The sequence below is a fragment of the Electrophorus electricus genome, chromosome 5 (genome assembly GCF_013358815.1).
Source record: "Electrophorus electricus isolate fEleEle1 chromosome 5, fEleEle1.pri, whole genome shotgun sequence".
NCBI lineage: Eukaryota > Metazoa > Chordata > Actinopteri > Gymnotiformes > Gymnotidae > Electrophorus > Electrophorus electricus.
Genome location: NC_049539.1, coordinates 10,348,156 through 10,364,874, shown reverse-complemented (window position 1 = coordinate 10,364,874; position 16,719 = coordinate 10,348,156). Strand labels below are relative to the sequence as shown.

The following is a 16,719-nucleotide window of genomic DNA, read 5'->3' as shown; positions in this document are numbered from 1 at the left end:
TGCTCAGCTGGTTCATGAAAGGTGAAATGGATCTTTTATGTCAGTCTGGGACAGAGCAGCTATCATCTTACCTTCTCTTGCCCACATGGCACTGCTGGTATGGAAAACTAATGCTAGTGCATTAGACGAATATGGAGAATGTTGATGAAAAGCAGAGGGGAGACAGACTGACACACACACACACACACACACACACACACAGTCAATCTACTGATCTACTGGTTTGTAACACTATCAGGCAGGCAGAAATCACACAAAAGCATGAAGAACTACTAAACTACTGGCTAATTACTGAATAGCTACACAGGGAGGGCTAAAACCTGAAGCAGTTCATGACTGTTTGAATATTCATATAGTGTGCTGCCCCAAAACACATTTTAGCCAATTAAAATAGAAGTGTGACTATTTTGGTGGATGTGTTGGTCTTGCCTCATTAAATACTTGACCAACCATTTTGATCTCACAACTGGTGACAAAGCATGTCTGTGCGTGTGCATTAGTGTGTGGATGACAGGACAAAGGGTGCCTAAGGAAAAGAAAAAGAAGAAAAAGGGAAAGAAAGAACGAAAAAACGAACCGCAAAGGGACTTAAAACTTAACTCCTGCATCTATGCTTCAGAGGAGAGCCAACCAGCTGTGTCCCTCCCCTGTTCAATCATTAGACACTTTCATATGCTCTCTTCTTTCAAAGGCACGCACACACACGCACACACACACACACACACTGCTGTGTTATGGCTCTCATTCACCCTTATCAGATCAGTTACTCAGGGTTCGGGTGAAGGGAAAGTGTTACAGCACAGAGCGCTGGGTAATGCGCATCTGACGCTTTGGCCACGACGGCTAACCGGAACGCAGCGCCTGGGACAGTTACAGAAAGAGCGGAGGAGCCTGTGGCACAGCAAGAACAACCGAACTGAACACAAAATAAGAGCAAGAAAGAGAGAGAGAGTATGTGTGTGTGTAAGAGAGTGAGACAGTGGGAGGGACAGTGTGTGTGTGTGTAAGAGAGTGAGATAGTGGGGGGACAGTATGTATGTAAGAGAGTGAGATAGTGGGGGGAGAGTATGTATGTAAGAGAGTGAGATAGTGGGGGGTCGTATGTGTGTATGTAAGAGAGTGAGATAGTGGGGGGGCAGTATGTGTGTATGTAAGAGGGTGAGATAGTGGGAGGAACAGTGTGTGTGTGTGTAAGAGAGTGAGATAGTGGGGGGACAGTATGTGTGTATGTATGTATGTAAGAGAGTGAGATAGTGGGGGCAGTATGTGTGTATGTAAGAGAGTGAGATAATGGAGAAAGGAGGCATAGAGTATGAGACAGAGAGAACATGTGTGTGTGTGTGTATGTGTGTATTTAAGTGAGAGAGAATGGGGAAAAGGGGAGAGAATGTGTGTGAGATAGAATAGGGAAAAATACAAATGTGTGAGAGAGAGAACAGGGGAAAAACAGAACTGGGGCGGGGTGAGAGAATAAGAGGGAAAGAGGGAGAGAGAGAGGGAGAGAGAGAGAGAGAGAGGGAGAGAGAGAGAGGGACAGGCTGAGAATGTGAGAGGAAGAAAAGCTGAGAGAGAAGGAAACACAGCACCTCTCACTGCAAAATCTGTGGCAACATGTCACCTCCTGAGAGACAGTGAGTAACGCACTCCACAGTCATACACCCACCACACCTCTCACCATGGAATAAGCTTCTTCTTATTAACATGTGTACTGTCTTTATTGCTGTTACCTTTTAATATTTTTATTTTATTTAATTTTAATTGTTGTTCGTTTTTATTACTAGTTTGTTACATATGACAATTGCCATGTTCAGGTCCAAATTATTTGTACCTGGTGTAGTCCTGCCAATAAACAAAAAATAGAGAGAGAGAGAGAGAGAGAAAGAGAGAGAGAAAGAGAGAGAGAGAGACAGGCTGAGAGATGTAGTGAGAGAGTGAGACAAGTTGAGAGAGGTTAGTGGGAGTAAGAGAAGAGAGAGAGACAGGCTGAGAGAGGTTAGTGGGAGTAAGAGAAGAGAGACAGACAGACTGTGCTGTGTGCTGAGCACTCAGGCAGCAGTGAGCTCTCATCACGTGGGTGGGAAACCAGCTGAGTCACGCCTCGGCCCGGCGCTGCCTTGTCCGATCAGGCGGCAGCGAGCCGCCCCCTGGATCTCCTTATTAGCCCTTAGTGAGCAGCAGCGCGGGGGCCAGCGGCTGGGCACCGGGCCTCTGCTGCGTGTGGCTGGAGTTCACTGGGCAGGAGCAGTGCTTGTGCTACCTGCAGGCTCTCTTCAGTCACGGAGGAGCCCTCCTACACAGCAGGAAACCTACTGGGTGAGAGGGATGGGAGAACTCTTCAAATGTAGCCACACACACACACACACACACACACACACACACACACACACACACACACACACACACACACACACACACACACACACACACACATACTTGCTTTCTTCCTAGCAGTAGAGCTGGCCTTATCGGGACTCAGCCGCTATCTACAGTTTAGACAAGATAAGCATGCATTTGCATGCCCAATGAGGTTGTATGTGTTACATCTTGTGTGTGTGTGTGTGTGTGTCTGTGTGTGTTTGCACTCCTCACAGATTGTGGGGTGTGGAGGGGAACAGGGGTTCACAGCTGTTTGTGGACCCCACTGCACATGCTCCCTAGCCCAGGGATACATGCATGCTGCACACACACACACACACACACACACACACCACTTCCTGGCAGAGCAAAGCTGGCCAAGATCATGATGGGTCTTGGTTTCCAGACAAACCGTACATCAGTCATCAACCACAGCAGCCATTTCTGCACTGGCTGAAGCCAAAGCGCACCTGAGCCATTAAAGGCCCACTCCACCCAGTTACAGGGGAACGTGACGCGGGTTGTGTCCCCGAAGACCCTGACGGCCTTTCAACCTCAAGGCAGAAGCAGAGAGAGGGGCCAGTCGATGCCCCACCCACCGCCATCACAAAAGGTGATGCAGCATTAGGCCCATAAGAACCTCTTACCCATCACATTTCACTGTATTACCACCCTGGAGAGAGAGAGAGAGAGAGAGAGAGAGAGAGAGAGAGAGAGAGAGAGAGCGAGAGAGAGAGTGCGAGAATGTGAGAGAGAAAAAAGAGGTAGTGTGTGTGTGTATGAGAGAGAGAGAGAGAGAGAGAGAGAGAGAGAGAGAGAGAGAGTTGTGCCCCATTATAGCTGCTGGCAGGGAATTTTAGATCATTTTGAGCCATCAAACAACATACAGCAATAAGAGTCCAGAGTTACAAATTTGTGTGCCAATCACCATTGTAACTGTCCACTGACAGAGTGCAGCAGTGGAGAGGCAGCGGCAAACCCCACACGTGATCGCTCCTGAACCACGGCCCGCTAATGACGGGGACAAGCAAGAGTTTCACCCCCGCACTGATGTCGGACCGGCAGCTCCAAAAGCGCATCTATGGAAGTTTATTCCTGACCATGCCTGTCACCTGCTGAGAGCCAGGTGTCGGAGTGTGTGCCAATACGTGGAAACGTCCGCAGCAACCTGCAAACGTGCACACACAAGCACATGCACAAATATGCACACACACACACACACACACATATGCACACATGCACACGCGGGTGCGCATGGCTAACAGGTGCAGGGCAGGCATCCGTCGTAATAGGCTATCGCAGCACCCGAACCCTCAATCGTGAATCATAATCAGAGCGGATGGATCTGAATCTGATCAACAAATGTTTCTACATCTGTCCTCATCAGAAAACCTAATTATGCATAGTGCCCACAATGAGACAAGTAATGACTGTGTGTCAGCAAGTGCACGTGTGTGTGTGTGTGTGTGGGGGGGGGGGGGGGTGGAGGGGGTGTGTGCGCGAAGAACGGAGAGGATGAGCTCAAATGTTGCAGCGCTAACTAGAGTCCTTTAGTCAGTCAGATACAAAATGAAGGTCAATTTTCCCTTCAAGTTCAGCGCAGCAGAGTGTGTGTGTTTTTATGTACAGTACGCCGTACACTATGCAGCATGTCTGTTCGGCTCTGCTATACCGAGGAAGGGGCCCAGAGGAGCCAGCCTTATTCTTCACTTCTCTGCCCTGAGGCCGGTGGGGCAACCGGAAAATGTCACATCATAATTTAAATGTAAAGTCCAGTGACTGCCCTAAGCTCTCTCTCTCTCTCTCTCTCTCTCTCTCTCTCTCTCTCTCTCTCTCTCTCTCGCTCTCTCTCTTTCTCTCTGTCTGTTTGAGAGAGTCATGTCTTGAACCATGCTAACAGGCTCAACTGGGGCATCACACACTCACTCACACACACACACACACACACACACACACACACACACACAGCCAACCCAGCCCCCTTCTCCACCCCACAAACACACACTCAGACACGTTCACACGGATGCCCTGTCACACACCTTCACTCCACGTGTCAGTCTCTGGAGATTTTTGCCTTTTCTTCCCTAAACGTACACACACCCGCACACGCGCACGCACACACACACACACACACACACACACACACACACACACACACACACACACACACACACACACTCACCCACTCACCCCTCCACCTTCCCTCCATCACGCTTCCCTCCATCTCTCCTGCTTCACCTCTCCTCACCTCTGCCGCCCTTACGAAAGAGGCCTGCCAATTAAAGCTTAAAGCGGCCTAACTCTGTGGCCCCCTCGACCACGCCGCTGACCGCGCACCTCCACTGGCTCCACCCCTGCACAAAACAACGAGGGGTCTCCCATCAGGGGCGGCACAGCAGCTGGGCAAGGGCGCGCTCCTCGCGGGACCCGGCCAGGCATCTGCAGACTCCGCAGGCTCTTTCTTCCCAGGCTCGGGGAGACCATCAAGCCCCAAGCGCTGTATTAATCCCCCGCTGTGCACTAATCCCGCGGCACTGCCTGCGTCACCGCGCTTATCCAGCTCCAGCTTCTGTGTCCAATACGAGCTGAACAAATTACCGGTGAGTGGCATTTACGGCGTGAGTGGCAGAGTGTCCTTGACCAAGTCTGGCTGGCGACCTTTCTGCAGTGTGTGCTTCTGCACTGGGGGTGTGTCTGCATAGCCCACTGCCAGCCTCTAATAGGCCATTTTAATTGCTCTGCTGGAGGTAATAAGTCGGAGATGACCTTATGCTTCTTGATTGGTTGAACTAATCTTGTGGCAGAGTGCAGACACAAACCCTTTCATCCCTCTTTTCTCTCACTCAACCTTACCTCAGCTCATTTAGTTTTAATAATAAAACGTCTAATTCTATCTGAGGATATATAGGATATATATAGATATATACACATACACACACACACACACACACACACACACACACACACACACACACACACACACACACACACACACACACTACATATATATATGTTGTAAAAAGCAGAGGCACATAGTACAGGGGTGGTCTGTCCATCAGTGTCAGCTGATATCAGAACTGCAGACACAGTGGATAAGTCATCAGGACCGGGCTCGAGTCTAGCACATCTGTCTTCATCTGATCATGTGTGTGTGCGTGTGTGTGTGTTTTAGTGTGTGTGTTGCGCGCGCAGCAGTGATGAGGGAGACGCTGTGTGGATCTGTGGAGCTTCATCACACCGTGTGTGCTGCCTGCTCTGCTATGGTGTTCTGACTGGTTGAGGTTGACATGCACCGCAGGGAGTGTGAGTGCATGCGTGTGTGCATGCTTGCATGCATATGCATGTGTTGAGACTGGCCAGGATAAAAGGGAGTTAGGTTATGAGACATAAGCCAGCGTCATGGCTCATACACCCTATTTATGAGCCTTTCATCTCTCTCACAGTGACAGACACACTAAAAAAACCAAAGCTCTGATCTCTGTCTCTCACACACGCTTTCACTTTCTCTCACTCTTTCACTACCCCTCACACACACACACACACACACACACACACACACACACACACACACACACACACACACACACACACACACATATACACACATGCATATGTCTCAGCATTCAGGTCCATGGTTAAACACAGTAGTCTCACACAGTACCTACAGCCTCTAGCCAGGCAGCAGCTCCATTCCTAAATGAGTGCTGCATGTACCAGTGGCACACACACACACACACACACACACACACACACACACACACACACACACACACACACACACACACACACACACACACAGACACAGCTCTGAGAGGTATGGCGTGACGACCACACAGGCCAAGCACACAGGGGAAGCAGAATTCCATGGAGACTGTGCAGCGTGAATTGACATTCACCCTGGCGAATAACCCCACGCAACACTAAAAGAAGCAGCAGAAAGCGTAAAAATCAGCACCGTGGCTGGTGGAAGCTAATGAGAGGCGTTTGTTAGTGCAGGCGGCTCGATTGTGTGACATTTTCACGATGGCGCTATAAACGCAGCGCCGTTGCCGCGGCTTTCCTTGAATGCATATGAAGGGTTTAAATACAGTGGAACTGGAATTCCTAGGTCAGGCCCAGCCACACGCCTGCTTCCCTGCTCTCAGACGCATGTGCTAATTGAGGTTTTACGTGATCAGGAGTCCTCGTCAGTACTGCTAGGGCAGTGCTATGTTAACACTCCAACACACCCCAAGCACACACACACACACACCCTTCTCTTGCCCTTTTGGATGTACTGCTTTAACCCAGAGCTGAACAATATTGTTGGTTAATTGCAATATTTTTATTTTGCAATATTAATGCGTTGCACAAATGCTATAATATGCAAACCTGTCTGACAAGTTGTGCAGTTGTTTTGATGAATTCACATATGTAAATAAACTGAGTCTAAATAACAGCACCCAGTCTTCTGATGTCACACCAAAGGTTTTAACACCAAAGGTTTACCAGTGTGTTTTAACATCAAAGGTTTACCAATGTGTTTTCACTGTTTTTTTGTGTTTTCAAGTTCATTTTTTTTAGTATTATCATACATCGAGATAATTTACAATCATATAACATCATAAAATACATTCAGGCAGAGTCGTGGCATGAATAATTAGAATAAGTCCTCGCCCAGTGATGCTTGCGCTACCATCTTTTGATCTTCTCCCCACTCAGCCCTCATACCCTGCCGGATGGTGCTCAGACATGATTGCATGTGCATTTGCGCGTGGCGAATTGGCTTCAGATCTAATTTGGTCCATAATGCTTTGCCTCGCGTGAGGGAAATGCATCCCCACTCATACACACACCATGGCTCCGAGAGGCTTAAAGCAGACAGGTCCAGACGGCCCCGGCCTGCCCCGAGTGGCCACTGTCTGCCGGTACCCACCCCCCACCCCCACCCCCGGTAGGCTGGGCAGAAGCCTGGATCTGCCCCACAGGCAGACAACTTCACACAGGTGTGCCGCCATTCCCCAGTAGGGAAGGGAATTCTACAGATTCCGCAGTTTCTGCCACACTGTCTTCACCTGCATTGTCTTCCAATTCAGACTCCAAGGCATTTTTTTTCCTTCATAGGAATGTCACAAGCACTGAAATCTTTGCTCAGTTAGTACCTTGGTGTGGAGATTCAGCAGGTGTACAATGGAGAATCTTTTTTTTTTTTTTTTTTTTCAGAGCGATTTTTCAGGTGATTTGGCATGGTGCATTACCGCACCGGTGCTCCTGGCGCTAAGCCATTATCCTGTTTAAATAATAACGCACGTGCCTTTGACTGATGGCGAGGAGGGGCAGGCAGCTCTGCCTTTGCCCGCTCGTCTCCCCGGGCTCCCGTGTCAGTGTTTAGCGTGGAGAGTGGCCCTGCGCAGGTGGAGAGCATGCACAAGGCACGGGGCCCACTGCCAGAGCAGGTGTTCCAGGAAAGCTTCCTGGGTGCAGCAAATCCTGTTAGTACACACACACACACACAATAAATACACGCACCCACACACACACTAGCTCACACACGTTCACACATGGATGCACATAGGCAGCACACAAATTCAACAACATTGTCTAACAACATTGTTCTCTAGATGAGGACGACCTGTGAGAGGATGACCCTCTGTACATGAGACAGCCTACCCACAATACATGAGACAGTCCATCTGATGCACACGAGCACAACACACTCTTCTACCAGGCTTGGAAACAAAAACATCCACAAAAGAAATGAAGTTCATACAGATGACATAAAGGATCATTTAAGCACTTAATAGTTATTGTTTAATAATCTCCACGGCCACTAAAGATTAAGATTTGCTGATGATTGCTGATGAGTACAGTAAAACAGAATGCCCTCAAGATTTAATGAAACATGTCAAACATATAGTGACATATTCTCCTTGTGATTCTTTTTTTTCTTAAATAAAATAAAAGTCTGAATTCAGGACAAAAACAGCCTGGGAACTGCTGCCTAGGTGTAAATCCAAAATAACTCTTTTCTATTTTGGAAAGTTTCATACATTTGCACGATATCAACAGTGCACAACTGCAGTTGGGGAAGAGCCTGAGAGTTGAGGCATGTGAAAAGCATTAAAAGCTGCTTCACGTAATGGAAATCCTCAGTGCTCAGAGTCAGCAATGCTGTGATTAAGTATTTAGTACCAGTATTGGCCCTTTAAAAAAGGTGTAAAAGACCAGGGCTCTATGCAGCACCTCAATGTCAATGACAATTCAGCCTAAAAGCTCTCTGCTCCCCTGAAACCCAACGGCTTGCGCTGATTCCTTTAATAGTAAATTACTGTGAGATAGCAGTGATGTGCTAGTGGTTACTAAGTGAAGGTACTGTAGCACCAGCCCTAGACGACCCCATTATCACATAAAAGTGACAGTTTCAGTTCTCATCCTGTCTGTCTATCTGTCTGTCTCTCTCTCTCTCTCTCTCTCTCTCTATCTCTCTCACACACACACTCACAAAAGAAGAGAGAGACAGAGAGAAAAAGAACTCAGCTGTATTTTCGGAGGGAGACAGCATGAATGACAAACACGCGTGTTTTACTATTGCTATTGGTCTCTCCCAAGGAGAGAGAGAGAGAGAGAGAGAGAGAGGAAGTGAGTGTGTGAGAGAGTGAGAGTAAATGTGTGTGTGGGAGAGAGAGAATGAGTGAGAGAGTGAGAGTAAAGGAGAAGGAGAGGGGCTGGAGTGAGGAGGAGTCAGTACATGTATTCCTTTCCCCTCAATTCTTGGGGATTGATTACAATGCAGTCCTTAAATAAGCAGATGTAAGATTTAGCAGTTACTAGGAATGTGCGCCATTCAAAGAACTCGCCAGACACACCCAGAGTGTCATGAGACACACCCAGAGTGTCATGAGACACACCCAGAGTGTCATGACGGGGTGTTCCGGAATGCTCTGTACTTCATAGCTAGTTTTTAAACTCAGTGGGTAGAGGAGCAAAAGAAATGATGTCTCTTGATTCATGAAAGGTTACTCCGTCACTTAGAATATTTGAGATTTCATGGGGGAAAGAACTGAAGTGGACAGAAAGGCTTGATGTCTGCGTGCAGACGGCATAAATGTGGTGGAGAGATTGAAGCCAACAGTGCCAGGTTTCTGCAGAGCATGACATTCTGAGTGAAATCTGCACCTCAGTGTGAGCACTGCCTAATTGTATTAGGAAATTATATATGTATGTATGTATGTATTTATGTATGTATATATATAACACATACATACATGCGTATGTATATATATATATATATATATATATGTTAGTGAGGTAGCTGATGATTTGAACATATAGCCAAACCGGATCAACTGAACTGCTAGACGGATAACAAATGATACCGATGAGCAATAGTAAACAATAGTAAAAATGATGGAAAAAGGTGACAGTTAATGAATAATAACTTCACACCACAGCACCACCCGCAATAATCTACTCCACTCCACCGCTTAGCCAGACTCATCACAGGAGGATTTCTTTCTTTCTTGGCGTACGTGTGAACCCACCCTTAGGACTCTGCTTAAAGGCCGATATATGATCCTATTTCAGCATGCTGCTCTGCTGCTTTGTTTTTTGGGTTGTTTTTTTTTTTTGCCACCAGTCAACTGTCACATGTGAAGCACCAAATGATTTATTGTCAAATTTGTGTCACAAATTACAGCATCTCACTTGCATTTGTCAAGCAAAACCAGTGAGAATACAAATCTTCTATAGCACATCCAGTAAAGGCATATGGCATCTTATTTCACGCCTTGCAAATAACACTCTGGCAGGGCCCAAGCCAACATCACAGGAGCCCTGACACAGAACGTAACTTAAGAGTGAGAACTTTTCTCCTCACTGGAGGAACATTTACAGCATTCTGCCAACTCTTTTATCCAAAGCTTACATTTGAGTACAAATTGAGCATTAAGGGCCTTGCTCAGGGGACCAATAGTGGGAGCTTGGGGTGGGGCTTGAACTAGCAACTTTCAGATCACTAGGCTAATACCGTAACTGTTGAGCTACCTCTGCCCAAACAAGGGCCCTCTCTTTGGAGACAGATGTGTCTGCTTCCCCTCCCAGTTCCATGGAAAGTGGCTCAGGGACCAAGCTGGTGCCTGGGTCACCATGTTGGACCAGGAGTGGTATAATAACTGCTAACGGGTCATTTCTATATCACATGGCAAAATACATTTACATAGATATGTCATCTCACATATTGTTATTAAAGATTATATATATTATTTGCCATAGATCACTGTCCAAACACAGTCACAACACGTGGGGTGGAGCAGGCACCTGTCACACTGGCCAATGTAACCCCATCCTGTTAGAGGAAATTAAAAGGGTAAATCGATATTACACAGGAACGCAGCATTTTAGTTTCTATTGCTAGAGCATGAGCAAGCTTGAGTCAGTGAAGCTTCTGTTTCCCTGGCCGACAGGGAAGGACTTATCATTTCAGTCCCTCTAGACTTTGCGTATTGTTTTTCATTAGAAGCCAGGAAGAATCATCTTTCCTGTAGGGCATCTGTGAACGGGGAGCACAGAGCAGGAAGACGCAGGTAAGAGAATGTTCTCAGCGTTTCTCCATGGCCAGTCTCGCTCTTTCTCTCCAATACAAACACACACACACACACACACACACACACACACACACACACACACACACACACCCAGACTCAAGTGTCACTGCACTGCAGAACTCCTTAATAATTGAACATCATTATTCTGCTTTTTGAGGAAGCCTAAGATGCCAGCCTATTCTGACAGCCCTATACCAGGTATGGAATGTGATTATGAATATGAATATGAATGTGACTGTGTAAGTGTGTGTGTGTGTGTGTGTGTGTGTGTGTGTAAGTAAGTGTGTGTGTGTGTGTGTGTGTGTGTGTGTCTGTGTGTGCGTTTGTGTGTGCATAAGTGGAACTCAAGTTCAAAGCCGTCAGCATTCCTGCAAACTAAATTAACAGACCTTTGAAAGACGTAACTCCCCCCTTCACTAAAGGGTCTTTTTCTCCTAAAGCAAAATTTCAGACCCACCCAGGCATGAGCAAGGGCAAGGCACTAAATAGTGATGACAGCTACGATCAGCTATGTATGGATGTTTGGAATTGCTTAAAGGACATTTACTCATGACTGACTGACTCATGAACGCTCCATGTGGCCTCTTGCTGGGGTGGTGGGTGTGGCCTGATTTAGTTCATAGTGACTTTGCTAATTGGCTGGGGTGGGGGCTGTGGCCTGCTTCAGTGCTTTACTGGAGTGTACTGGCAGAGCATGGAGAACCGGTGCTTTGCACAGACATGCCACCACTCCCGCCAGCCAAGCTCCACCCACAGTAATGCAGAAACGCTGCTAATTCAATTACTGTGTGTGGGTGTGTGGGAGTGTGTGTATGGGAGGGCTCAGCTGGTGCTTCTTCTTGCAAAAGATGTGTATATGTGAATTGGGGGGGGCGGGATTTCAGGGCTAGAGCCGAGGCCTGCTCCTCTCATACACTCTCACACACCTGCACCCGCATATATCACACCCCCTGCCCCCAAAAACACAAGAACATGCTTTAGAAGTCCAGAGGTACCACTGCTCACTAGCACAAGACACTCGTTTCATGCCTGACTGAATCTTAATGATATACATTAGTATATACACCCTTATATTGAAAATAGCAGCTAGAAAAGCAAAAAATAAAAATGGGTCCAATTCACACACACACACACACACACACACACACACACACACACACACACACACACACACACACACACACATATACACATCCACACACACATACACACACAAATGCTTGGCTCCTTACCTTAAGCTGCTCATGCTGCCACCAGTCTCAGATCCCAGTTTACATCGCTCAAGCTGGGTGGCAACAATCTGCCGCTCTGCCTCTAGCTCCCGAGTCAGCCTCTCAAACTGCAGCTCCTGACAGACAGACAGACAGACAGAGGGGCTTAGATGTATGCAACATGTAACATGCAGTGCCAGGGAGCCCCATTAGAAAGGCATCAGAGCCAGGGAACAGCTTCCCCTGTAGAGCAGCCGACAGCAAAGTGCCATTTAAACGCCTCTGTGATTCATGAGTACTTGAAAAGAAATTTGCAATGACTGACTTCCTTATTGAATGACAACATATTATCATAACACATAAATCTCTAGACCATAAACTACCTACACCACAGTCTCTGACACAAACCAGTCACAGCATTTTTCTGGGGGGGGGGGGGGGGTGCATGGGGGGCATTTAAAAGTACATTCAAACTCTGTTACAGCAGCAACTGGTTTCTTCACTGCAGTTAAAATGACATATATGAGAGGAAGGGGCTAATTTGATATGATACATTTTCTGCTCCAGAGAGGGGCATCCATAGCGTTTGCCTGAACAAAATGCGCAGGCTGTAAATCAGGCAGGAAGATCTCTGGACAGCCCGCAGTGGTGATAATCATCACGGGTGCCTCAGCTGGGACAAAAAAGTGCATCATGGGCTTCAGTAATAGTCCATTCTGCGACCGGACAGCTGAGATGATTGCTTAGCCTGTCCTCTAGTCTGCCTCTGCTCTAGGCAGACAGCTATGAGTGCCCCTATCCCCGAGAGATCCCTCCCAGGCTGGGCATTGCGTCAGGAGAGTCCCACCACTGGCATCCCCTCCGAAAGCCTTCAAGGGACTCTTCATCCCACCACCATACTGCCTGTCACTTTTATTTAAAAAATGGGCTTTTTCTCCACAGTAAGAGGCAGGGCTCTGCATTTGTAGGCTGCTGGCAGGTGGAGTGTGATCAATGCAGGAGGGGGGATATCCAGCCACGCACGCGCACCTGCCTCATCAATCTGGGCTGTCTTCTACCCCCAGAATGCCTCTCGGTCCCGCTCACGACACCTGCCTTCTCTGTTGGCGAGCGTGTAGGTCAGCTGTGAGCTCCACCTCTCGTCACCTCTTCATTAAACCCCACCCCTTCCAACCCGCCCTCCTGGACACGTCGAGGTGCGCGGCTGGAAACTTTCGCTGCATGGCAAACAGATATATTCCCGCTTGTACTTGCATGCTGGCGAGAGACACACTGCCTTCAGTGCTTGTGTTTATGTATTGCAAGGCCTCCGAGCGGAAATCGATGTGGAACAAACAGCTCTGGAGGGGCAGGTGGGTGGGTGGGGGGTAACAATGCCTCTGTTCTTTGCAACACAAACTGCCTGTCAGGGCATCCATAAAAAACAGTCTAGATAACACTCACTTCTTCCCAAAAGCAGCCCTGCGAGGTATGCGTGGCTTCTTTTCACTCATACACAACACTTGTACCATCGTGGGAGCCAGGAGACTAAAGTTGCCTAACTCCAGGGCTGGAAGCACTCTCGGAGTGCTTTGCTAACATGGTGGCAGCCTCACCGGAGAAGCCCTGTGGATCCCTTGCGGACTCCGGTTCTGATGTCGCCACTAGCCCTGTCCTTCATTGTCGCCTTCCACGCAAAATTCCTGCGCTGGTCTGAGCTGCAGCCAGCCCAGCCTGCCTGCTCCCAGCCACGCACAACAGCTGCTCAGCCAGGCACAAAGGTCTCCATGGCAACAGGGAATCCAGTGCCACCCTCCACCCCCACCCCACTCTCCCATCGGCATTGAGCTAACAACGTTTCATAAAAAAAGAGGGCCCTTCCCACCGACCTTTCATACAAAATCGAGAGGTATCTGCAACGTTGAGTTATCCAACCCTCGCGGAGTGCAGCAAATGAGAAGCTGCAGGAAGAGATGGAGACGTTGATTAAAAAAAAAACAAAAAAAAACTGTTCTGCAGTTGTATTTAGAGACACAAGCAAAATTAAACAAACCCTGAATTATTGCCACAGCGATTCCATAGCAACTGTTCTGTTCAGCAAAAAAGGAAAAAGTGTATATTTCTTCTTCGAGTGCCCACATGTGCAAAGAAAATGCCATTAAGGTTGGCCACTCTCCGGGCAAGATGATACTGATGAAACTTCCCTGTCACTGCGTGGAAGACAGTGGCTCCGTGCTGGAGCTATTCAGCACAGCGCTGGCAGCTCCACTTACGCTCCCTGGGGGATGATGGGTGTCGGTGTTGCCTGACGAACTTTCCTGTGGACCCTATGAGACAGTGGCCACGTTTTCTGCATGGCTGAATGAACATTTGAATCTCTCAGGTGTCACCACAATAGCCCAGGTACGCGCATGCGCGCACACACACACACAAGCACACACACACACACACACACACGCACACACACACACACACACACACACACACACACGCACACACACACACACACGCACACACGCACACACAGCACACACACAGCACACACACACACACACACACACACACACACACACACACACACAGTTTAAGTCACTCAGCTCAAAGCGCTCATTTTGTCCCACGCTGTAGAGCTAAAGACAGGAAAATGGTGTGCTACAGGTTTTTTCTCGCCCCGTTCCCGTTTTGTGCACTGCCTTCACGTCTCAGGAAAAGGCCGGGTGTCTGGGTAACCGGATGGCACCTCAGGGAACGGCCATTTGAGTTTTACAGCAAAGGAGTTTATTTTCTGTTCCCTTTCGTGTTAGCTGGCTAATAAAACAGACCTAAGGGTTACGATCAGGCCAGCGCCAAGGAGGTTTGAAGAGAAAGGGAACCTCATATATTGTCTAAATGGATATCATACCCATTATTTATTATGATTCATAAGAAAAGATGGGTGTGTGGACAAATACAGGCCTTACTGTAGACTATAACTAGCTAAAGCACTGATTACAGGCTAATGTTAAAATCCAAAGGGTACCAGAGCAGGGGATGAGAGCTTTTTCCTGAGGCCAGCCAATGAGGACTACCACGGCTGCGCTGGATATTTATTAGCACATTTGCGAGAATGAACAAATCTTTTTTCTGGTGAGAGCGTTCATTACTCTGGAGTTTTTAGCGTGCATTTGGATGGAAGGTTACATAATGAAAGTGTTGGGGTGAGGATGTGAAGCGTGTGTGTCTTGCAAAAGAAGCAGACCCATGTGGCAAAGCACATGGGCAAGCAACGGGCAGGTCCATGGGGCAAAGCAACATGGGAATATGGGCAAGCAACGGGCAGGTCCATGGGGCAAAGCAACATGGGAATATGGGCAAGCAACGGGCAGGTCCATGGAGCAAAGCAACATGGGAATATGGGCAAGCAACGGGCAGGTCCATGGGGCAAAGCAACATGGGAATATGGGAAAGCAATGGGCAGGTCCATGGAGCAAAGCAACATGGGAATATGGGCAAGCAACGGGCAGGTCCATAGGGCAAAGCAACATGGGAGTGTTGTGTAATCACCTAGTAAGGGGGGAGGGACCAGTACCATGGGGAACACCTGCCACCAGGTTATACTTATAAAGCAGCTCTGAGAATATACAACAAATGACCTGAAAATGAACCGAAAATGCTAAGACATTCCTCGGATAAAGTATCATATACTGTATACTTTAAAGTTCTTGTGAAAAATACATCAAAGACATTGTCTAGAATTTCTATTCAAACCATTTCAGGCGTGTCAGTTTAACCATGCTCTTTTTACTTTTGAAGTGGGAGCCATGGCACACAGCTGAAGACAATTTCTGCACGGAGAGCCCCTCGCTCCTTGAGCCGGCTGTTGTGAGTATACGGAGAAAGTAGAATCTATATTCTATGATGAATGACCTAATTAAGTCAGTTTAAAAGCGAGCCCTCAGACCCTTTACCTGGGCTCCCAGATTTAAGATGGCTGGCTGGATTCCCGAGAGCCAGACTATGTTGTGTGCATTTTGAGTTTCTCCTTGCTTTGTTACTAGTAGTACCTGATAATTATGGAATCTAGGCAACGCCTTTGAGCAGGTAGTAGTCGGAGAACAGAGCGATGTCCTCGTATGATAGTGGGTTTATTTTTGTATAATATTCTAGTGTACCCAGCAAGAGCAGAGCTTGCAATTTTATATGAGTGAGTCTAGATAGCCTACATACAGTCTTCAAACACTGCTTTTTAATAACAAATAACTAAACAAATACACAAGAGTGTAGAAAAAAAAAACAATATATAGCTCAGCAATCACGCAATAAAATTGTTGCTATGATAACAAGGGTATATGAATGATGACAAGGGTATATGAACTTTAAAGTGTTTATATCATCTTGTTGTTCAACCAAAATGTGTTTAGAGCGATAACAAACAGTAGTTGGACATGTTTAATGTATTGAAAATACACTGCACGATTCCATGGAAACCTTTAGCCTAATACGAGCTGCGTAATCTTTGGAAGCAGCACGTTTGTAGCTATTTGAACTTTTAGCGAGCAAAAGTTGGAATGAAAATGACCAGAAATTGTGTATAACTTATTTATTAGATGTAA

The 16,719-nt window shown here is 47.3% G+C and overlaps 1 protein-coding gene across 1 annotated transcript in view; it reads right to left on the bottom strand.

The window, feature by feature from the left end:
* ctnnd2a (catenin (cadherin-associated protein), delta 2a) overlaps positions 1-16,719 on the bottom strand; it is a 188,683-nt gene that overhangs the window by 123,244 nt on the left and 48,720 nt on the right. The window contains exon 3 of the mRNA XM_027004434.2: positions 12,170-12,285. Coding sequence (XP_026860235.2) covers positions 12,170-12,285 — 116 coding nt within the window. The remainder of the gene's footprint in view (positions 1-12,169; positions 12,286-16,719) is intronic.